This window comes from Monodon monoceros, unplaced genomic scaffold (genome assembly GCF_005190385.1).
Source record: "Monodon monoceros isolate NGI ecotype Baffin Bay Population unplaced genomic scaffold, NGI_Narwhal_1 Super_Scaffold_12, whole genome shotgun sequence".
NCBI lineage: Eukaryota > Metazoa > Chordata > Mammalia > Artiodactyla > Monodontidae > Monodon > Monodon monoceros.
The window spans coordinates 70,048,450-70,072,884 of NW_021703768.1; the positions used below are offsets into that span (position 1 = coordinate 70,048,450).

A 24,435-nucleotide genomic window follows, 5' to 3' on the forward strand; every position below is an offset into this window, starting at 1 on the left:
CAACCTATATGGGAAAAGAATGTTAAAAAGGATATATGTATATGTGTAACTAAATCACTTTGCTGTACACCTGAAACTAATACAACACTGCAAATCAAATATACTGCAATTAAAACAAAAAAAACACACACAATAGGAACAATTACAGGGACAGCATACACAAATCCATATAGCCAAAAAGTTCTAACTACCTGTTTCTCCTCACCATTACCGCACCACAGTACACACACACACACACACACACACACACACACACACACACACACACACACACACACACACATACACACACACACACACACACACACACACACACACACACACACACAGAAATAGGGTCCTCAGAACCACACATCTGAAACAACCACATGAGAACCTAGAGGGAAAGTAATTTGATTTTTTCTTTCTATATAAAATGAGTATGTCATGACCTATCTAGCCGACCTCAAAATTCTTTAGATATGGAATGATTCTTGAAACACTGTGTAAGATACAACACAGGAATTCATAATTTAATGCCTTTATTGAAAAATATGTGACAAAACTTAAATACATAAATTATATATTTATATAAATACATAACTCAGGTGCATTTTTAAGTGGATAGAAAATTGATTTAAATATTTATAAGAAGACAGATTTTGTAAGTTAGCTAAAGGACATTATACTTCATCACTATAACTTACCACAACAGACCTTGGCATTGCTGGCTTAAACACCGAACAGAATTCCAATAATCTTTTCTCATAATACTTGCAGAGCGTCATTTCTTCAGGAGGCTCAAGAAAGACTGGGTCATTTGGAAGAACCTTTGGGTCAGAAGTTACAACAAAAATTTAATTAGATAATCTTAATATTTTTTTCTCTTTCTAGATTAAGTTTATATCTCCAATCAAAGGGAAATATACCACACCTCATTTTCTCTTTATAGAGTTGCTAATATTACACAAAATAGCTTTTAAGAAAACATTTAATAAACTAAAACTATACTGTAATTGCATAATTTCTCGGAATGTCGGCTGAATATTTGCTTCACTAATGTATAAGCAATCGTGAGGAGTGTGTGCATACGTTCACAGATTTGATGTCACTATTTATAAATCAAAAAGATACACATTGTCAATGGTTGGACAATATCCCTTTCTCAGTCAGTTATTAAGTCACACAGGTTGAGGTAAAAATCAACAAGTGCCTCAAGGATAATTTTGACCCTTAACACATTAACTCTTCTCCATCTTTATAAAATCTCTACAGAATACACTACACGGTTGATAAATACTACAATTTTACAACAAATATCTATTTGGTGCTGTTATTGGTTTAATTACGACTACCAAAAAAGGTATGTTGAGTCCTAACCCCCAGTACTCAGAATGGGAGGAAATAAGGTCTCTGCAGATGTAATTAGTTAAGATGAGGTCCTACTGAAGTAGAATGGGCTCCTAATCCAACATGACTGGTAGCTTTATAAGAAGAACATGTGAAGAGACAGAAACACAGGGAGAACACTATGTAAAGATGGAGCTAGAGACCGGAGTTAGTTGCCACAAGCAAAGGAACACCTGGAGTTACCAGAAGCTGGAAGAGGAAAAGAAGCTGCACAGAGCACCACTCGGCCAACATCTTGATCTCAGACTTCTAGCCTCCAGAACTGTGAAACAATAAATTTCTGTTGTTTTAAGCCACCCAGTTTGTGGTAATTTTTTTATGGAGTTATTTTTCCTAGTTTCCTAGGAAATTAACACAGGTGCTAATTTTATAGAGACAGCATGGCACTGTGGTTTACAGAAGGAATGCTGAAACTAGATTCCATGGTTTCAAATCTTGGCTCTGCTACTTACCAGCAATATAGCCTGAAAGTTATTCAACCTCTCTGTAGTTTCCTAAGATGTAATGCAAGGATAATAATAGTATCTACCTCATGGGGTAGTTATGAGGATTATATGAGCTAACACTTGCTAAATACTTAGAATTTAGCACAATATGCAGTACTTTGTGCAGCACAAAAATAAAGTGATATGAAACAGACGAGACTTCCAGGTAAAAGTAAAGCAGGAAGGACGTGGCTGACAGACCATATAGTCCAAACCATCTGTGGTCAATTGGTTTGTGCTAACCGTCTCTCATGCCCCTGCCTCCACCCTGCCCCCATCCAGTCGATCCATTCCTTCCCAGAAAGCTCTTTCTAGGACAGACTCTGATAAGGTTTATTTCCCATTTAAAATTTTTCAAAGGTTTCCCTATTCCTCCATCACAAAGTTCAAACTATTTATCTCCGCTTACAAGTTCCCTGCTTACCTTCTCCAACCTTTCATACACAAATACTCAGCTTCCGCCACACACAATCATGAGCATTCCGGGGACCAACCCTGAAACTTCTGGCCTCCTACTTTGCACCTGTGGCTCTGTCCACCGGGAAAGTCCTCTCCCCATCATCTCCACTACAGGCACTAAGAAAAGCCTCCCCCCACTACATTAGCATGCTACAAAGTCTTCTTCGCCATGTTACTGGTTATTTGTCTGCCACTCGATTACGGGGATGGATGGCCTTGTCCGTCTCCGTACCCACTGCACCTAGCAAGGTGCTCACTGTTTATTAAACAGATAAACGCACGCCGCGCAGAGGAGGTGGGAGGGAGGTGCGCGGGAAGTCCCGGGGGAGAGGGACGGGCAAGAGTTTATAGAGCTCGAGGGAGAAGGGCGGCAGCCGGAGCCCTCACCTTCCCGTTCGCCACAGCTTTGCATTTGAATTTGCGGTTGGCGTCGGCCCGCAATCGCGCCAGCTGCTCCTCACTAGCAAAAGTCCAGTGCCGCTTCTGGCTACTGTTGTGGTACATGGTGAAGTCGGAGGCAAGGCCCAGGGAGTCTGCAGAGAAGACCGCCAACGGCACAAAACCGGAACGTAAAGCAGCTAAACCACCACCAGGATCCCGCGGAAGCCCAAGGATTCAGGCCGGTCGGCGCGGGCGCGACGTCAAGGTCACGTGGTAATTCCGTCCGCAATCGCGTTTCCGGAGCGGATTAAGAGAAAGTCTCGCGGGGTCTCTGACCAAGGCCCGCGAATCAATGGGCGTAGCCAACCGACACGCTCCTCCTTTTTTGTGAGCCTCGGCCCTAGCTCCGCCCCTTTCCGACAAGATTTAAAGGAGACACGGCAGACAGGGATGTCCAAAAGGGAAGTACATTGAGGGCATGTGGAGGCTAACCTAAACAATCCACAAGGGATAATCAGAAGTTAGGAAAGCACTCTGGAGGAGGTCAACTTTTAAATAGGATGTTCAGAGGAGGCCCCAGTGAGAAGGTGACATGTGAGCAAAGACTTGAAACAGTTGAGGGAGTAGGGCTACGTAATCATGTGGGGATGATCTTGGGGCAGATGAAACAGCCAAGATCCTAAGGCAGAAGCATTCCTGGCTCTTTTAAGGAAGAGTGTGTCTGGTGCGCTACCTAAATTCTTGACCTGAGAGAGACTGAAACATGGTAGGAAAACTAGAAACAGTGCATGTGTATCGTTCTTTATCGTTCTGACACTGTGTCCCTGTCTATTCTTCTTCTGTGCCTTTTTCCTTCTGCTTCTGTTGATAACTAGCCAATCCTTCTCCCCCATTTCCATCTCTGAAGCCACTATATATAGTAGTTTTAGGGTTTTCTTGAGATTCCCATCTTTATTATTGACCCCAAGGGGGCCTTACACCTTACAATAAGCTATTATTAACACTTCAGAGATTTTTTTTAAACTATTAGTGCTTTCAAAATTGCATTTGAGATACAAAGTTTACATTGATTACAAAAGCCTTTACTGGTTTTGAAATTTGTCCCATTTAGCCATACCTATGCATCATACGTGGGGTTAGAAAGGTGGATTTACCCACATCAAATTGTTTTTCTAAAAACAAACAAAAAAGGAGATAAAGATGATGATACAGGGAGTTGAAAAGGTCACACAGGACAAAGGGGGCAGAATATTTCCAACTTTGCTTTCAATGAAAATATTTTTAAAGGCTTAAGAAAGAACGCACTTATTCTTCTTTTTTGTTTAATTTGGGTGGGTGCAGTTGAGGGTAGACTTTGCCAGAGTTATTTGAATTCCTTCTCAAACTTATACCATTTGTAGTTAATAACTTTGGAGATCCAGACACTCCTTAAACATATGTCAGTGATTTAGTCTAGTAAATTGGCTGAGAAAAAGAGAAAGAAGTGGAAAATGTGATGATGTTAAGGAAGGACATGGCAAGTTATGAGTCCAGTGGATTGTGAGAACCCTAAGATTGTATAATTGGAAAGAATAATTTAAAAGGAAAAACAGAAAGACAGGAACAGAAGTGATAAATAAATGTATGTATAAAATCTTAGAACCATGACAGTTATGTATACCCTGTCAATTCTTTTTATTTTGTTTTTCTGAAAGTCATTTGACAACTCCTTTAGTTTCATGTAAAGGGGAATAAAAATGGGCATTTGAGAGATGACAGAATATGATTTCCACAGGCATAAGAGTAAAATTGCTGAGTGTCATAGTTCATTTAGGAAGACAAATATGAAAACCGGGTGTTGCTGGTATAGCTATTTTTTTTAAGCCTTTAACAAATCTTAGTCTATGAAAATTAGCATTGACCATATCTGGGGAAATGTAGAAGAAATTGTAGCTGAATTAACCATCTACAGAATAAAGTTGTTGCTGATGTCCTGACATTAAGGCTCATACATGATTTCTTCTTCTTAAAGTGAGCAAGCTGGATGCTGCATTTTCAGTCTGCCTGAGTGACCTTCCCTTGTTCAGCCTATTGAGCATAAGTTTACTTTTTGTGCTATTTCTACAGTGGAAAGCAGACTGTGGACTTAGAATATGGTGCCTTACTTATCTCCATTTCTTTCCAACTAAAAAGCAGCAAGTGTTTCTCTCTATTTTATTTATGGAAAAGTTCAAACATAAAGAATAGAGAGAAATGTATTTCAACAATATCAATTCATGGCCAATTCCTACCTAACCCCCACCTCCACCCCCATTACTTTTTTTTTTCTTCCAGTTTTGTTCAGAGATAATTGACACGAGCACTGTAAAAGTTTAAGGTGTACAGCATAATGATTTGACTTACATACATCATGAAATGATTATCACAATAAGGTAGTGAACATCCATCATATCATGTAGATACAAAATTAAAGAAACAGAAAAAAATTTTGTGTGTGTGATATGAACTCTCAGGATTTACTCTCTTAACAACTTTCATATGTAATGTACAGCAGTGTTCATTATATTTATCATGTTGATAAATGTATATTTATCATCCCAAGCACTTAGTTGTCTGGAAGCTTATACCTTTTGACTACCTTCATCTTTCATTCCCATTACCTTTATTATTTTTTTATACAGCAGATTCTTATTAGTTATCCATTTTATACATGTTAGTGTATACATGTCAATCCCAAACTCCCAATTCATCCCACCACCACCACCACCCCACACTGCTTGCCCCACCTTGTGTTGATACGTTTGTTCTCTGCATCTGTGTCTCAATTTCTGCCTTGCAAACCAGTTCATCTGTACCATGTTTCTAGGTTCCACATATATGCGTTAATATACGATATTCGTTTTTCTCTTTCTGACTTACTTTACTCTGTATGACAGTCTCTAGATTCATCCACGTCTCTACAAATGACCCAATTTCATTCCTTTTTATGGCTGAGTAATATTCCATTGTGTATATGTACCACATCTTCTTTATCCATTTGTCTGTTGATGGGCATTTAGGTGGTTTCCATGACCTGGCTATTGTAGACAGTGCTGCAATGAACATTGGGGTGCATGTGTCTTTTTGAATTATGGTTTTCTCTGGGTATATGCCCAGTAGTGGGATTGCTGGGTCATATGGTAATTCTTTTTTTAGTTTTTAAAGAAACCTCCATATAGTTCTCCATAGTGGCTGTGTCAGTTTACATTCCCACCAACAGTGCAAGAGGGTTCCCTTTTCTCCACACCCTCTCCAGCATTTGTTGTTTGTAGATTTTCTGATGATGCCCATTCTAACTGGTGTGAGGTGATACCTCATTGTAGTTTTGATTTGCATTTCTCTAATAATTAGTGATGTTGAGCAGCTTTTCACGTGCTTCTTGGCCATCTGTATGTCTTCTTTGGAGAAATGTCTATTTAGGTCTTCTGCCCATTTTTGGATTGGGTTGTTTGTTTTTTTACTATTGAGCTGCATGAGCTCTTTATATATCTTGGAGTTTAATCATTTATCCATTGATTCATTTGCAAATATTTTCTCCCATTCTGAGGGTTGTCTTTTCATCTTGTTTGTAGTTTCCTTTGCTGTGCAAAAGCTTTTAAGTTTCAGTAGGCCCCATTTGTTTATTTTTGTTTTTATGTCCATTACTCTAGGAGGTGGGTAAAAAAAGATCTTGCTATGATTTATGTCAAATAGTGTTCTTCCTATATTTTCCTCTAAGAGTTTTATAGTGTCCAGTCTTACATTTAGGTCTCTGATCCATTTTGAGTTTATTTTTCTGTATGGTGTTTGGGAGAGGTCTACTTTTATTCTTTTACATGTAGCTGTCCAGTTTTCCCAGCACCACTTACTGAAGAGACTGTCTTTTCTCCATTGTATATCCTTGCCTCCTCTGTCATAGATTAGTTGACCATAGGTGCATGGGGTTATCTCTGGACTTTCTACCTTCTTCCATTGATCTAAGTTTCTGTTTTTGTGCCAGTACCATATTATCTTGATTACTGTAGCTTTGTAGTATAGTCTGAAGTCAGGGAGTCTGATTCCTCCAGCTCTGTTTTTTTCTCTCAAGACCGTTTTGGCTATTTGGGGTCTTTTGTGTCTCCATACAAATTTTAAGATTTTTTTGTTTTAGTTCTGTAAAATATGCCATTGGTAATTTGATAGGGATTGCGTTGAATCTGTAGATTGCTTTGGGTAGTAGAGTCATTTTCACAATGTTGATTCTTCCAATCCAAGAACATGGTATATCTCTCCATCTGTTTGTATCATCTTTAATTTCTTTCCTCACTGTCTTATAGTTTTCTGCATACAGGTCTTCTGTCTCCCTATGTAGGTTTATTCCTAGGTATTCTATTCTTTTTTGTTGCAATGGTAAATGGGAGTGTTTCCTTAATTTCTCTTTCAGATTTTTCATCATTAGTGTATAGGAATGCAAGACATTTCTGTGCATTAATTTTGTATCCTGCAACCTCACCAAATTCATTGATTAGCTATAGTAGTTTTCTGTTGGCATCTTTAGGATTCTGTATGTATAGTATCATGTCATCTGCAAACAGTGACAGTTTTACTTCTTCTTTTCCAATTTGTATTCCTTTTATTTCTTTTTTTCTCTGATTGCCGTGGCCAGGACTTCCAAAACTATGTTGAATAATAGTGGTGAGACTGGACATCCCTGTCTTGTTCCTGATCTTAGAGGAAATGCTTTCAGTTTTTCACCATTGAGAATGATGTTTGCTGTGGGTTTGTCATATATGGCCTTTATCATGTTGAGGTAGGTTCCCTCTATGCCCACTTTCTGGAGAGTTTTTATCATACATGGGTGTTGAATTTTGTCAAAAGCTTTTTCTGCATCTATTGAGATGATCATATGATTTTTATTCTTCAATTTGTTAATATGGTGTATCACACTGATTGATTTGCATATATTGAAGAAGCCTTGCATCCCTGGGATAAATCCCACTTGATCCTGGTGTGTGATCCTTTTTATATGTTGTTGGATTCTGTTTGCTAGTATTTTGTTGAGGATTTTTGCATCTATATTCATCAGTGATATTGGTCTGTAATTTTGTTTTTTTGTAGTATCTTTGTCTGGTTTTGGTATCAGGGTGATGGTGGTGTTGTAGAATGAGTTTGGGAGTGTCCCTTCCTCTGCAATTTTTTGGGAGAGTTTGAGAAGGATGGGTGTTAGCTCTTCTCTAAATGTTTGATAGAATTCACCTGTGAAGCCATCTGGTCCTGGACTTTTGTTTGTTGGAAGATTTTTAATCACAGTTTCAATTTCATTAGTTCTGATTTGTCTGTTCATATTTCCTATTTCTTCCTGGTTCAGTCTTAGAAGTTTATACCTTTCTAAGAATTTGTCCATTTCTTCCAGGTTGTCCATTTTATTGGCATACAGTTGCTTGTGGTAGTCTCTTAGGATGCTTAGTATTTCTGCAGTGTCTGCTGTAACTTCTCCTTTTTCATTTCTACTTTTATTGATTAGAGTCCTCTCCCTCTTTTTCTTGATGAGTCTGGCTAATGGTTTATGCATTTTGTTTATCTTCTCAAAGAACCAGCTTTTAGTTTTATTGATCTTTGCTATTGTTTTCTTTGTTTCTATTTCATTTATTTCTGCTCTGACCTTTATGATTTCTTTCCTTCTGCTAACTTTGGGTTTTGTTTTTTCTTCTTTCTCCAGTTCCTTCAGGTTTAAGGTTAGATTGTTTATTTGAGATTTTTCTTGTTTCTTGAGGTAGGCTTGTATAGCTATTAACTTCCCTCTTGGAACTGGTTTTGCTGCATCCCATAGGTTTTGGATCGTCGTGTTTTCATCGTCATTTGTCTCTAGGTATTTTTTGATTTCCTCTTTGATTTCTTAGTGATCTCTTGGTTATTTAGTAACATATTGTTTATCCTCCATGTGTTTGTGTTTTTTATGTTTTCTTCCCTGTAATTGATTTCTAATCTCATAGTGTTGTGGTCAGAAAAGATGCTTGATATGATTTCAATTTTCTTAAATTTACTGAGGCTTGATTTGTGACCCAAGGTGTGATCTATCCTGGAGAATGTTCTGTGTGAACTTGAGGAGAAAGTGTAATCTGCTGTTTTTGACAGGAATGTCCTATAAATATCAATTAAATGTATCTGGTCTACTGTGTCATTTAAAGCTTGTGTTTCCTTATTTATTTTCATTTTGGATGATCTGTCCATTGGTGTAAGTGAGGTGTTAAAGTCCCCCACTATTATTGTGTTACTGTCAATTTCCTCTTTCATAGCTGTTAGCAGTTGCCTTATGTATTGAAGTGCTCCTATGTTGGGAGCATATATGTTTATAATTGTTATATCTTCTTCTTGGATTGATCCCTTGATCATTATGTAGTGTCCTTCCTTGTCTCTTGTAACATTTTTTATTTTAAAATCTATTTTATCTGATATGAGTATTGCTACTCCAGCTTTCTTTTGATTTCCATTTGCATGGAATATCTTTTCCCATCCCCTCACTTTCAGTCTGTATGTGTCCCTAGGTCTGAAGTGGGTCTCTTGTAGACAGCATATATATAGGTCTTGTTTCTGTATCCATTCAGTGAGCCTGTGTCTTTTCATTGGAGCATTTAATCCATTCACCTTTAAGGTAATTATTGATATGTATGTTCCTATGACCATTTTCTTAATTGTTTTGGGTTTGTTTTTGTAGGTCCTTTTCTTCTCTTCTGTTTCCCACTTAGAGAAGTTCCTTTAGCATTTGTTGTAGAGCTGGTTTGGTGGTGCTGAATTCTCTTAGCTTTTGCTTGTCTGTAAAGCTTTTGATTTCTCTGTCAAATTTAAACAAGAACCTTGCTGGGTAGAGCTTTCTTGGTTGTAGGTTTTTCCCTTTCCTCACGTTAAATATATTATTCCACTCCTTTCTGGCCTGCAGGCTTTATGCTGAAAAATTGGCTGATAACCTTATGGGAGTTCCCTTATATGTTATTTTTTCCTTGCTGCTTTCAATAAGTTTTCTTCTTCTTAATTTTTGCCAATTTGATCACTATGTGTCTCAGCGTGTTTCTCCTTGGGTTTATCCTGTATGGGACTCTTTGCACTTCCTGGACTTGGGTGGCTATTTCCTTCCCATGTTAGGGAAGTTTTCAACTATAATCTCTTCAAATATTTTCTTGGGTTGTTTCTCTCTCTCTTCTCCTTTTGGGACCCCTATAATGTGAATGACGTTATGTTTAATGTTGTCCCAGAGGTCTCTATGGCTGTCTTCATGTTTTTTCATTCTTTTTTCTTTATTCTGTTCTGCAGCAGTGAATTCCACCATTCTGTCTTCCAGGTCACCTATCCGTTCTTCTGCCTCAGTTTTTCTGTTATTGATTCCTTCCAGTGTATTTTTCATTTCAGTTATTGTATTGTTCATCTCTGTTTGTTTGTTCTTTAATTCTTCTAGATCTTTGTTAAACATTTCTTGCATCTTCTTGATCTTTGCCTCCATTCTTTTTCCGAGGTCCTGGATCATCTTCAGTATCATTATTCTGAATTCTTTTTCTGGAAGGCTGTCTATATCCACTTCATTTAGTTGTTTTTCTGGGGTTTTATCTTCTTCCTTCATCTGGTACATAGCCCTCTGCCTTTTCATCTTGTCTATCTTTCTGTGAATATGGTTTTTGTTCCACAGGCTGCAGGATTGTAGTTCTTCTTGCTTCTGCTGTGTGCCATCTGGTGGATGAGGCTATCTAAGAGGCTTGAGCAAGTTTCCTGATGGGGCATCCCCATTACCTTTAAATCACAATTTCCCTGCTACTAGAATGAGATATTTCAAACAAAGAAACAAAACAAAATGAAACAAAAACCCAAACAGACAGTATCTAAACTTCCTAGAAGAGTAATGGAAATATTCAAAACTTGAAAACAAAGGTGTAGTATTTCATTAGGCACTACCCTGAAGTGAATGTTAACAGGAAAGATTACAGTGACTTGTTTACATAAACACAATCTCTTTCATTGTGCTGCAGTTATTAAATTGGAAAGGCTCTATACTTACCCACATGCTTTGCCAAAGTTTCCCACAAGAGTATTAGGAATTCCTCTCTTGCTTTAGGACAATCTTCTCTCTTCTTCAGGCTCTGCCCCAGTGATCTTAATGTTTTAGGAAAAATAAAGAACATCAGACTGCCTGATCTTAGGAGTAAAGGAAGAGAAGGGCAATTAGGAGGGTGAGCGAGTGACCAATAAATATGTGTGGGACTGGGAATAATTTTGCAGTCTAATAAAACAAATGATTAAGTTCCCTGATTAATTTATAGTTCTTTTTTCCCAAACACATTAGCATACTCATATCCTCATAGTTTTAGTTTTCAGGGCCACAAAGACAAAAAGGGGTGGTAGTGGGGGATGGGAATAAACCACATCTATGCTCACAAAAACATACAATGTCTTTCTTACTTTAAGATCTGACATGAAACTACTCCTTCAGCTACTGACACAGGTTTCTCACATTCTAAATATAGCATTGCAACGATATTCAAAAACAATTAAGCCCCTTGCAGTTCTATTTGATTTATACAATTAGCATTGGCTCTAATATCCTTTCCTAGTTTTTTTTAACCAGTTGTCAGGTTACAACTAAGAGAAGAAAAGGAGTTGCCTGCAGTAAATACCTAGTTTCTCCAAAACAGAGTACTACTAAAGGAAAAGAAGTAAAAAAAGAAGAAATAGCATTTAAAAAATATCCTTGATCTAAATTTAACCCCCCAAAATTGAAACATTTTTTCTTTTATTTTTTAGGCCTATTGAAAATTAAGGTGTAAAGACAACATATTGAGGAGCAAATTCTATAAATCCATGTTCAATTCAAAATGTCTTACTAAATCACCACTATACTGAAGACCTGGTACTAATTGTTAGGTGGTGGTGATGATGGCAATGAGGACATGAAAATGGCTATTTCGCAGTCCTACCTCAGGGTCCTTAAAGTGTAGTGGCACGATTATGACATAGACAAATATAGCCCCTTCTCAATGATAGTAACCTTGAGTAGGGCCCAATAGGGAGCTGGGTAATAATATTTCTTATCCCTGAGTACTGATACCTGGTACTAGTGTAGATAAGACCCTTTAGGTGGCTTGAAACCAATGGAAGACCCAGGGTTCATTCACCTCCAACTAGCCATGGTTTAGTCCAAAGGCTCAGTGTCTCTTCTGCTAGCCAGGGGTATGTGGTAAACATGAAGGTAATTCCTGTGGGGTCTTTTTAAAATCACTGTTAAAACAACAAACGAATAAACAGAGTTGGCCTTAGTTCTGTTACAACCATGACTGGGAGTGATTTGTTACCACCTTATCCCTTTTTTTATACTAATTCATCAAGAGTGAATAGAACTATATTATATAAAGTACCATATGGTCATTTCCAGCACAGTTTCACAGCAATTTAACCAGGTGGAAAGATCTCATTTGTGATTCAGTAGATCTAGTGTTTTAGAGCTCAGGTTCTGAAATCAGAATTCTAGCTTTACTGCTTGCTACTGAGTATTCTTGGGAGAGTTACTTCAATCTATTTTACCCTGAGTTTCAGCCTTTGAATGGTGAAGAAAGTAGTGTAGCTACCTGATAAGGTGGTTTTGAGGAGTAAATTAGTTACTGCATGTGAAGATTATAGCAGTGTGACTGGCCTCTGCAAATTGTTCAATAAATGTTTGTTATTACTTAACTGACACATGGAATAGGTTAGTTGGGGGATATAACATTTGTATGAACTTGTATTTGTTATTGATACTGAGGGAGGGCACGCTGTAGGTGGATGGGATGTGACGGGGCAAAGTAGAGGAACACAAAGTACAAGGTGTATCCAGAGACCAGAAAAAGAGCATAGCTTGGTTGGCTGGACAAGAAGGTGAATTAACTGAGATACGAATTTGTAAGAAGATTAGCAGAGGGTCTTGAATATCAAGTTGAATAATCTGTATGTAATAGAGTCAAAAATTTTTGAGTGGGAGAGTAAAATTATCAGAGTTGCATAACTTTAATCTGGAAATTATTTGTGATTGTTTTCATAATGAGGACTTTATAAGGTCTAAATTAAAATATATTAAAACACAAAAAGGGGGTCAATTCTAATAGTGAGGCTCAAATGTCTACTCTTGAGTAGCTACACCAGATTTAAGATTATAAGTGTAAATTCCTCACCATGTTCCCAGATGGACAGATAGTATAGCATGTATATCATATGTATCATATAACATGTTATTTGAGATGTAATACATTTATATATTACATTTTTCTGTGTAATTCTGGAGCAGGGCCTGGGAACCTGTGTTTTTAAAAATCTGAGGTTTTTCTGATGATTATCATTAGGTTTGGAAGTTTTTGCAAATGTAAAATTTATAGGACTTGGCAAAGGTCTTATAGGCTGGATGGGGTGGTGGGATGAAAGAGAAGCAGCAACTCTATAAAGTAGTGACTTTCAAATATGAATGAGCACAACAATCATCTGGGAGCCTGTTAAAATGCAAACCAGAGATTCCCACTCAATAGGTCTGGAGTAGAAACCCAGGAATCTGGATTCTTATCAATAGTTGTCTTGAGTTTGGCAGTTTTCAAACTTTAATGTTCAACATACCCACTTGGAGAACTTTTAAAATGTAGACTGCTGGGCCCCGTCCTTCCTCCCACCCCAGCCCTCCTGTCTGCCCCCACCCCACCTTCCTGTCTTGGGCAGGCCCAAGAATTAGCATTTCTAACTAGTTCCCAGCTAATGCTAGGAACTTGGATAAGCTTCAAGAACTACCATTCCAATTGCTTCAATGTGATTGATTTTTAAAGCCCAGGTAATAGGGAGAATGACAGTGATCTTATCATGGAGAGTCTTTACCTTTTCTGTTAGGTTGATTGAAGGAAACCATATTTATATTCCAGGTTGCCTTTGTGAGAGAAAAAAATGGAAGATGCTTAAATACCCATTTGAAAAAAAATTAATAACCACATTCCTACTAGCTTAAAATGTGAAGAAAAATATTATTCTCCTATTATTGGATTAAATATCCCTGGCTATAGAGTAATAAAAATTATCCTTTGGCTATAGAGTAATAAACACCTCTATAGTTATTATTATTCTATTGTTGTAGAATCTCGAATTTAGACAATAAAAATAATTGAAGGGCTAACTTGTTTTCGGGATCTCTACTATGTTCAATGTTCTAAGACATAGTTGGCAAACTATGGCTCACAGACCAAATCCATCCAATGTCTGTTTTTGTATGCCCTGCAAACTCAGAATGGTTTTTAAATTTTTAAATGGTTGAAAAAAATCAAAAGAAAAATAGTATTTCACGACACATGAAAATTACATGAAATTCAAATTTTGGTGTCCATAACTGTATTAATCAGGGCTCTCCAGAGAAACAGAACCAATAGAATATATATATATATGTATACACACCTATATATTATAATAGGATATAATAATATGCATTTATTATAAGGAATTGACTCCGGTAATTATGGAGGCTGAGAAGTTCCATGATCAGGTGTCTGCAAACTGGAGACCCAGTAGAAACAATGCTGTAAGTTGCCGTGTGAATACAGAAGATCAACGCCCCAGGCTCTAAGCAGTCAGGCAGAGAGAACAAATTCATCCTTACCTCTCCTTTTGTTCCATTCAGGCCTCCAACAGATTGGAAAGGCCCACTCACATTGAGGAGGGCAATCTGCTTCACTCAGTCTACAAATTCAAATGTTATCTTATCCAGAAACATTCTCACAGACACACCCAGAACAGTGTTTAACCAAATACCTGGGAATCCCCTGTCCTAGTCAAGTTGATACATGAAATTAACCATCACAATAATAAAGTTTTATTGGAATCCATCCATGCTTTTCCATTTACATGGTGTCATCTGTGCTGCTTTCATGCTAAGTAGCAGAGTAGCCTGCAAAGCCAAAAATATTTATTATCTGACTCTTTACAGAAAAAAGTTTACTGATGATATTCTGAGAGAGTGCTTTAAAATGTTTAACATCAGTACAAATCACCTAGCATTCTTGCTAAAATGCAAAATTGGATTCAGGAGGCCAAGACCAAGATTCTCTATTTCTAACATGCTCCTGGGTGAGGCCGATGCTGCTTCCCTGCAAACTCTATCCTAGTTCTCAGTTTTTGCTCTTGTCAGTGTCCCTGACTACAATGCCCCAAACTCCTTCTGCCTATACAAATTTCTTTTAGGTCCATCTAACTTAAACCCTGTTACTTCTATGACTTCTCCTAACCATTCCAGCTGACTGTGATTTCTCCATCCTCATTGCACTTAGTTTATTCCACTCTTTTGGCTTTTTTATGTAATCCGTTTGTTTTGACTCCTGGAGGTGTGACTCTCTTACCTCCCCTCAAAGACTTAAACTCTCTTGAAGTAGGGATCCTGTTTTTAGACATCTGTCACCTGTGATGTTCATAGAGTACCTTATATCTGACAGATATTCTAAAAATATTTATTGACTTAATTACTGTCTCACATCTAGAAAAGACATTTTTTGTTAACAGGATGTCATCACAGTGAGGCAATATTCTTATCCATTCATGTTTTTAGAACTAATTTATTTTTTTCTTTGATAGATTTCAATACATTTCAGTGGTAAGGATCATGTTTCTTCCAAAACAGAGACAATTTTGAAGTAAAGTATACATCTTTGAATTGATGTATTAAACCAGGTTATAAAACTGAAATTTTAAACTTGGTTCAAACCTTGAGATGAAAAGTACAACTTAATTATGAACTGAAAAACTGCTTACTGAGCAAATTGACTGGAGGCTAGAGAATTAGAAATGCAATGTTAATTTCACTAGTTTAATAATCTCATTTTCAGAATTTGCTTGAAGAGTTATTGATAAATGACAATAGCCAATCATGTATGAAAGTTTACAGACTATGAAGATGTTTTATTTTGCCATTAAGAATCACACATTTCAAGCTTTTAAAGGGAATTATGTGAGTAGTTAAGTAAGATGAGAAACTTCTGCAGTCATAAAAATTAATCAATTTATTTTGCTCTTTTTCTAATCACTTTAAAGTTTCTACCTGAATTATTTCAGTATATCCCAAGAATAAGAGTGGTACGATTATGAAGCCACTTTCAAGGAATCCTATCAAGATAAAAAGCAATTATAAATGTTTAGCATTTCAAGTCTTCAACACTCTTTACAAATCTTTTTCCCAAAAACAAATGTGATAATTTCACAATTCAATAGATTTTTAGACTTAATAAATACAAATAAATACCTTTCTCATAAAGGTTGTGCCCAAGGAAAAATTCTAAAGCAATTTCATTTGTAAAGCATTATATCATATTTGAATGAAGTACTGGAGTTCTAAATCTTTTCAGGTGCCTATACATATTTTTCTTCTAGTCAACACATTATTTTTGGCTTTTTAACTTATTTCTACTAATTTTCTCATGTTATAGCGAGCAGCATCTGAAGGAAAAAAGCAATCAGCGGATTTGATACATCACAGTTCATCCACATGGTGGAGCTATGTGGCTAGATCCTGGAGACACCAGTTTTCTTATACTCACCGTTTTGAAATAAGTCATGGTAAATCCAACCAACCAAATTTTTTGTTCCTGCATACAGTTTTCTCTGGTACTATTAATTTAGTTCCTTTTTATCTCTTACTTAGCATAGGGCAGTCTTGTTCCATCCCACTCTTCCGTAGCAGTGGTTCTCCAACTTTGGCTGCACATTAGAATCACCTGGGCTGTTTTTAAAAGCCCTTCTCTTTGGGGCCCTACCTGAAACTAATTGAACAGGAATCTTTGTAGGGTGAGGTTTTGCATAGGCAAGTTTCAAGGTTCCACAAGTGATTCAATCTTGAAATCAAGATTGTAAACCAGTGCTCCAAACTACTACTATGAATATCTTTCTAAATTATAAATTTAATCACATCATTCCTCATTAAAATCATTCACTGGCTCCTCAACAACTTTAGAATAAAATCAACTTCCTTAACAAGGCAAACAAGCCCCATCAAAGACTGACCATTGCCTTTCTAAGTGTCATCACCGTCTCCCACCTTCCAACACACAAAGACGTAGCTTGCAGAATTACTTGCAGGCCTCTACAATCACCAGGTTTTTCACTCCTTGAGGCTTGGGCTCATATCCCTAGCAACGAATACAGTAAGCACTAATTAATATTCATTGAATGACTAAATGAATACTGTAAAATGGCTTCATCTTACTTAAGACAGGGATGTTTATTTCTGTCAAACAGCTCCCAAGTGTTTGCTTATTTTTCGTTGCTTGGGCTGCAGAATGTGGCATTGGATTAACCAACAAATGTTAAGTATATTCTAAAGTAGAAACTGTGTTCTGCCAACTTATTTGATCCAAAGGGAACATTTGAAAGCTTCCCTAGGAATAGCTGCTTCTACATTGTACTTCTTTTCCATCTAAATTTTTCAACTCTAACATTTGTGTTTAAGTCAACAGCAAAATGGACTGCTTGCCTGTGAGTGATGATGCTTTTCAGTTATTCTTTTTAAATTAGTGGATCCTTGGACTCATGGCTAGTCATTTAGAATCTTTGCTCTTATGATAGTTCTCACCCCAGAAGTGCCAAGAACCTAACTGAACTAGAGTTTCAAGGTTGGGTGTCCTTGAAGAGAAGAGGTGTGGTTTGGGGGAAGACCACCTTATCTACTGGGCATGGTAGGGCACAGTGCCTGGTGGCCACAATGCTTTTAGTGGTCCATGAACACGTTTTAATGTCTTTTAAATCAGAATTTCAGGTCAAAGAAAATGTTTTAATGTGAGATAGTAATATACTCATCTTTATGCCAGCAGAGTGATAAAATACAATACAATACATTCTTGGGCCCCAGAATGTCATGTAGCCCTGATTTCAGGGAAACTAGAGAAGGGGTCTCCAGCCCTCAACTGTCTCCCCATTCGTGCCTGCCAGCTGACATAAGTGCTTATAGTGGCTACCAGGGAATCTTGGCCTCTTTCAGGCCATCAATATCTATCCCAATACAATTTTGTTTTGCGGGGGAGAGGTGGAGGTCACTGCTGGCACTCATTATGCCAGACAACTTATAAAATGTCCCTCTAGTCATTCCCTTAACCTGCATTTTTACTATGGCATATACCTTTCTTTTGGATAAAAGTGAGGCATTTGGCATGTAGAAACCACTTTTTTTTTGAACTGACACATCTCGATGTTACTCTGATGAAAAGGTGCCAATACTAGCAATAGGTGCAAACAGTCATAAAAAAATACAGTCCTGTCATGTTTACTCAGCCTTCAAAAGCAGTCTTCTAAAATGGCCTCTAGTGAAAGAGGTTGCCAAAGTTTTCAAGTTTATGAAAATGTTTTTGAAAGTGTCCATCATTGCAAAGAGCTCATGTTTAGCTGAGCACCTTTGATATCAAAATCTGTGATTAGAATATGGATGCTATTTGTGTGCAATCCCAAACAAGTGGTTTTGCTTTTCTAATGTAAATTCAAATAGGCTGTTGAATCAATTAACTAGTGTGTCTGTGACATTGGATAGGCTTAATATAGTTTTTTATTAAAGATAAATAATAAAACTCTACTGCCTTTATTGGCCTTATCAGGCAATCCCTCTTTGGTAATAGGAATATTTTAGGGTTCATGATCCTTGATAGCTACGATGTGTTTAGAATATATTTCTTGGCTATATAGAGCATTATTATTATTTTTAACCTCCTGTATCATGCTCAAAAATATGAGGAGGCTCTTAGCTATTTAGGTTCGGACTTCCCAGATGGCATTCAAGTTACATACTTGAGGAACAGTTGAACTTCTTTCTTTGCAAAAACTAAACCAACGATATTGGTAAGATTAGTTCATAATTTTAAAGTAAAGATAGATCTAATCTATTGTTGTGGATATTTGTTTGCTTGGTTTGCCCAGCATCTTTCTCTTCTGGGATTTAAACTTGCCATTCAGCAAAGGTTGCAAATTATAGTACACTGTGCCAAGGAGTGAGCACCTGATAGATATTGTGCCAATCAGACTCCTTCCTAGTAATTTAAAATAAGTTAGAGAGATAGGCCATTTTATCTCAAGTGGTGAAGACATGAGGATATGAATCCAGGAGTTGCCAGTGGTGGTCATTCAGCATGGACTGTGAATTCTAAGCAGAGGAAATAAAAGACAAGAATGAACCAGAGAAAACAAGGCAAGAAACTGAGTCCTGAGGAGGACATTCACATCTCTCCTTCCAATACCTGATGTCCTTGAAAACCTTGGTTTTTGCAGTTCCTGGTCCATTGTTCCAATCTATGAGCTGATCCAATGTCCTCCAAATACATCCACAAGATACACCCCTCTTCTTTAACACCCTCCTTACCCTAAGCTTCAATCTACCCATATCCTTCAGTAAATACTTTAAAATATTAACTAAGGATGAAACAGCAGACATGTTGTTAACTGGTTGAAAAAAATTGAGGATAACAAGATTTTATGATTAAATGAAATAATATATATATATCAAACATTTGATCAGTAGCTGAAATATAATTCAATAAAATGTGAGTTATTATTTTAAAATTATTACTTTCCTGGTTACTTACACATTTTGAGAACTATAATACTTAATAATATGATTATATTATTTTGGAACTCTTAGTTTCACCGGACAAAAAGCTGACTTGGATACATTTTCTACTTATTAGCATAAGTAGCCATTCAAATCATGGAAACCTACCTAGGGCTATCCCTAGGGTGTACAGAGTCCAGGGCAAATATTTTTTTGTTGGGCTTCTATGTGGCTAGTTTGATTTTAAAATGTATTATGAAATTCATAGGCCCATGTAAGTTATAGTGACATATTGATAACAATTTAGGATAACGAGCAGAGAAGAGATTTTTTTTTTATTTGTTTACTGTCCTATCCAGGCACCTGAAAATTCTTCTTAGTATCTGCCAAAGCCTGTGAAGGCTGTGAAGAATTTACCCTCCTTGCAATCTAACATGTTAATTTGTTTCTATTTCAAGGGTGCTAGCAGAAGACAGAAGACTCCTGGTCTAGAGACAAAGGACTTACTGGTTCACAGCATAGAAAACAGCATGATCATCAGCATATTTGTACTGGTTGTTTTGCCAAGTCCCACCAAATGATGCTATGGGCCCAGATGACACCTGCACATGCCGTGGGTTGCATTACAGGAGAGGACCCAAGGGCCAAGAGTGCAGAACTTTTTGAGCAAGTTGCAAATCACTGCAGCAAGCAGCAAACCACTCAGCCCTACCTCCACCTCCAGTCTTGCTGCAGTCACCTTGACCTACTTAGTATGTATGTGACTAGTCTTACAGAAACTGATCAGGAGCTGGGTAACCTTGCAATCTAGCACACAGAGCAACAACATGCAGGATGGCTCAGGGCCCATGGCCAACGGCCTTTCCCAATAATATCCAGGCATTATTTCTTCCTGTTCAGGTTCAGGACCATCTCTTCATGTTCTGTATTGTCAAATGCTTCATTTGTGGCTAATTTCATATCTCTCCTTGAGAAAAAAGGCATTAACGTTGTTATTACCCACGGGTCATAGCTCTTCAGAACCTGCTTATATTGAAAAATATATCTCTTGCCTCTGCAGTTCCGTAATACCATTTATTTAATTCTGGTTACATGATTACTCATGACTGCATCATCCACAGTGCCTTTCATTATTGCCGGCTTCTGAGGACTCCCTTAAATGTTGTCACTATACTTCAATGACTACAATGTAAGCTTTACTCAGCCCATGCAGGAAAATGTGAACAACAATTTATTTTCCACTCATGTTAAATTTACCATTTAGAATGTTATAAACACAGAACAACATGTCTTCCAAACATGTCTTCTCTTGAACTCTTTATGCCACAATCACTGCATTCCTAGAGTGCGATCTCTTTCAGTTTTGACTGCCTGTCTTTCTTCCATACACTGCCATCGGCAAATAGGTAAGGGGCTTGGGGGAGGGGAAGCAGAAGAGTAGTCCAATTTGTGCAAGGAAATTCAATTCAGAAAAGCATGGCATCCATCATCAAAAAGCCACAAATAATAAATGCTGGAGAGGGTGTGGAAAAATGGGAACCATCCTACACAGTTGGTGGGAATGTAAACTGGTACAGCCACTATGGAGAACAGCATGGCAGTTCCTTAAAAAACTAAAAACAGAGCTACCATATGATCCAGCAATCCCACTCCTGGGCATATAGCCAGAGAAAACTGTAATCCAAAAAGATACATGCACCCCAATGTTTCTTGCAGCACCATTTACAATAGCCAGGACATGGAAGCAACCTAAAGGTCCATCAACAGAGGAATGGGTAAAGAAGATGTGGTACAATATATACAATGGAATATTACTTAGCCATAAAAAAGAATGAAATAATGCCATTTGCAGCAACATGGATGGACCTAGAGATTATCATACTAAGTGGAGTAAGCCAGACAAAGACAAATATCATATATCGCTTATATGTGGAATCTAAAAAAGGGTACAAATGAACTTATCTACAGAATAGAAATAGTTACAGATGTAGAAAACAAACCTATGGTTACCGGGGGTAAGCGGGGGAGGGACAAATTGGAAGACTGGGATTGACATTTACACACTACTATTAGATAACTAGTAAGGACCTACTCTATAGCCCAGGGAACTCTACTCAATACGCCATAATGGCCTATTTGGGAAAATAATCTAAAAAAGAGTGGATATGTGTATACGTATAACTGATTCACTTTGCTACACATCTGAAACTAAGACAACATTGTAAACAGCTATACCCCAATAAAAATTAAAAAAAAAAAAAGAGCATGGCATTACCTTGATCAAAGGCAAGAGCGATATCCATCTAAATCCCTTGGATAGATAAGTACAACCACCTCCATAGATGTGTCAGACATGTAGCATGAAGTCTGCAGAGGGAACAGGTGACTGCACTAGGGGCCAGTAGCCAGAGGTGCACAGGGTAAAGGGCACCCTTGGATGCTAGACCAGACATGGCATTGTGGTCAGAGCAGAGATGAGTGGGAGCTCATTCACAAGCCCACACACATAGCTCAAGTCCACAGTTTGCCAATGGATCCTTGTTACCCCAGTCTTGAACTTGTCTTATATCTGATGATAGAGTCAACCAACATCTGCTGTTTGTCACTGCCATTCTGACAACCCAATCTCACGTGATCCTGCAAAAAGAAATGCTGTACTGACCATTGGGAGTTATCCACTCACCAGGCCACCCTCCTGAAACAGTGACCAACTCTGGGGTGCAGGACAACTGAATCAGTGTGAGGCCCAGAGCTCCTCAGGGCATTTGGTTGACTTTACACCTTGGGAAGAAGGTTGGAGAATTCCCCAAAGAAGAGAAATGGGGACTGAAGCCCCTTGTGGTTCATGATTTGAGCTCAGAGAGCACTGTCTTAGTGTTTCAATGTTCCTCTCACTCCTGTTTAAATGCTCATATTTAATATTTGTGTTTTCTAATTTTACATGTGTGTCTCAACTGATTTGTAGTTGCTAATTAAAATAATTCTGTGGTTAATGAGTGGAATTTGGCTATAATAGATGTATTATTTCATTAAACCATTAGACTAACTTGTATTTTTATAATAGTTTGCTGTGATTGTGCCCATTACCTTATTTGCTCCTCACAATAATCATAGGGAATATGATGAGCTGCTTCTGACAGATGAGGAAACTAAGGAAAATTACTTAAGGTTGTCCAAGGTTACATGTTTGGTGTTACAGTCATGAGCAGAACTGGGCTTGCTGGACCTCCTCATCTGATGCTCTTGCTCTCTTAGTAACTACCACTTGCTTTCCCCAGGCACACCTGTCATGAGTAAGGTTAGTATTTATTCTGAGTCTTTTCCAGTGTTCACTACATCAAAGAAGATAACATGTCATTTTTCTTTCTTTCTTGATGCCTCTACCGCTTCAAGGGAATATAGTTTTAATATTCAGTAGTGAATATTAAATACACCTATTAAACATGATATATGACAAGAAATCTATATCCTGCATTAAGAATTTTATTGTTACTCAACATTCTGATATGTATGTCAATGCAATGAACACAGTGGATCCTCCTTGCCAGTCACCTATTAACCACCTAAATCTCACAGCTTCTCAGGGCTGCAGGTAGGAGGACCTTGCTGCATGTCAGATTTGATGCCCTCATGCCCCTTTCTTAAGTCTGCATAAAGAACAAAGAGTATTAGTATCCTTATGGGCTTGGTAACTGATAAGCAGAGCTCTGCTCCACATTTTCAAAAGAAGTGATGCTGTCACACCTGCCCTCCGGGTTCCAGCACAGCTTCTTGTCACTGTATAAGATCCTAGGGAACTGACAGGTTCATGATGATCTCCTAGGTGTGCAGGCCGACTTTATACAGTTAGGGGGTGGTACAACATAATGGGGTACAGCAAGAGTTCTGGAATTGACGAAACTGAGCAGACTCTTACTTTATTTACTAATTGTGGGTTATGGTCAAGTCATGTGTTTAACATCCATTTGTACTCACATCAACATGTATTTTTCCAAAAGAATTTCCCAAATGAAAACCATTTCGCTTTCCTCTTGAAATGACTTGAAACGCTGGCTTCTTTGGCATCAAAATCTCCAAGGTTCTAACAGTGGTTTTAGGATAGCCCATGTTCATCAGCAGAAGGTTGGGACAGAAGTAAGATCAGTGAGTTCTGGGAACAAAAGTTCAACGTTCTACACTATTTCTTTCTAGTTCTTTTTTCCCCTCCCCTTTTTGATGGTAAAAGTTCAGTTTTAAAAACATTTTTTGTCATTAATAATTAGTGATGTTGAGCATCTTCCTCACACCAGTCAGAATGGCCATCATCAAAAAGTCTACAAACAATACTTGCTGGAATGGGTGTGGAGAAAAGGGAACCCTCCTACACTATTAGTGGGAATGCAAACTGATTGAGCCACTATGGAGAACAGTATGGAGGTTCCTTAAAAAACTAAAAATAGAGCTACCATATGCTCCAGCAATCCCACTGCTGGGCATATAGCCAGAGAAAACTGTAATTCAAAAAGATACATGCACCCCAATGTTCCTTGCAGCACCATTTACAATAGCCAGGACATGGAAGCAACCTAAATGTCTATCAACAGAGGAATGGATAAAGAAGATGTGGTATACATATACAATGGAATATTATTCAGCCATAAAAGGGAATGAAATAATGTCACTTGTAGCAACATGGATGGACCTAGAGATTGTCATACTGAATGAAGTCAGACAGAGAAAGACAAATATCATATGACATCACTCTTTTGTGGAATCTAAAAAAAGGGTACAAATGAACTTATCTACAAAGCAGAAATAGAGTTACAGATGTAGAAAACAAACCTATGGTTACCGGGGATAAGCAGGGGAGGGATAAATTGGAAGATTGGAATTGACATATACACACTACTCTATATAAAATAGATAACTAATAAGGACCTACTGTATAGCACAGAGAACTCTACTTGATACTCTGTAATGGCCTATATGGGAAAACAGTAAAAAACAGAGTGCATATATGTATATGTATAACCGATTCACTTTGCTGTACACCTGAAACTAACACAACATTGTAAATTAACCATACTCCAATAAAAATTTAAAAAAACATTTTTTTCCATGATACCTAATGTAGTATATAGGAAGAAGAGGCATGGCCGGCAATGATGTACATTAGAAAAAACAGATGCGAGAATTTACTTTGACATT

General features: G+C 37.6%; 1 protein-coding gene across 3 annotated transcripts in view; it reads right to left on the reverse strand.

Annotated features, from left to right (window-relative positions):
• The window catches only part of CCNH (cyclin H), a 35,591-nt gene extending 22,001 nt beyond the window's left edge, over positions 1-13,590 (reverse strand). For 2 of the 3 annotated variants that reach the window (XM_029218943.1, XM_029218942.1), the window contains exons 1-2: positions 2,721-2,971; positions 687-809 (exon numbers count right to left, since the gene is read on the reverse strand). In XM_029218943.1, the coding sequence (XP_029074776.1) occupies positions 687-809; positions 2,721-2,837 (240 nt within the window). In that variant the 5' untranslated portion in view covers positions 2,838-2,971. Of the gene's footprint in view, positions 1-686; positions 810-2,720; positions 2,972-10,734; positions 10,830-13,562 lie in introns of those variants that run through there. The other variant, XM_029218944.1, reaches the window with a different exon arrangement.
• Positions 13,591-24,435: the final 10,845 nt, after the last annotated feature.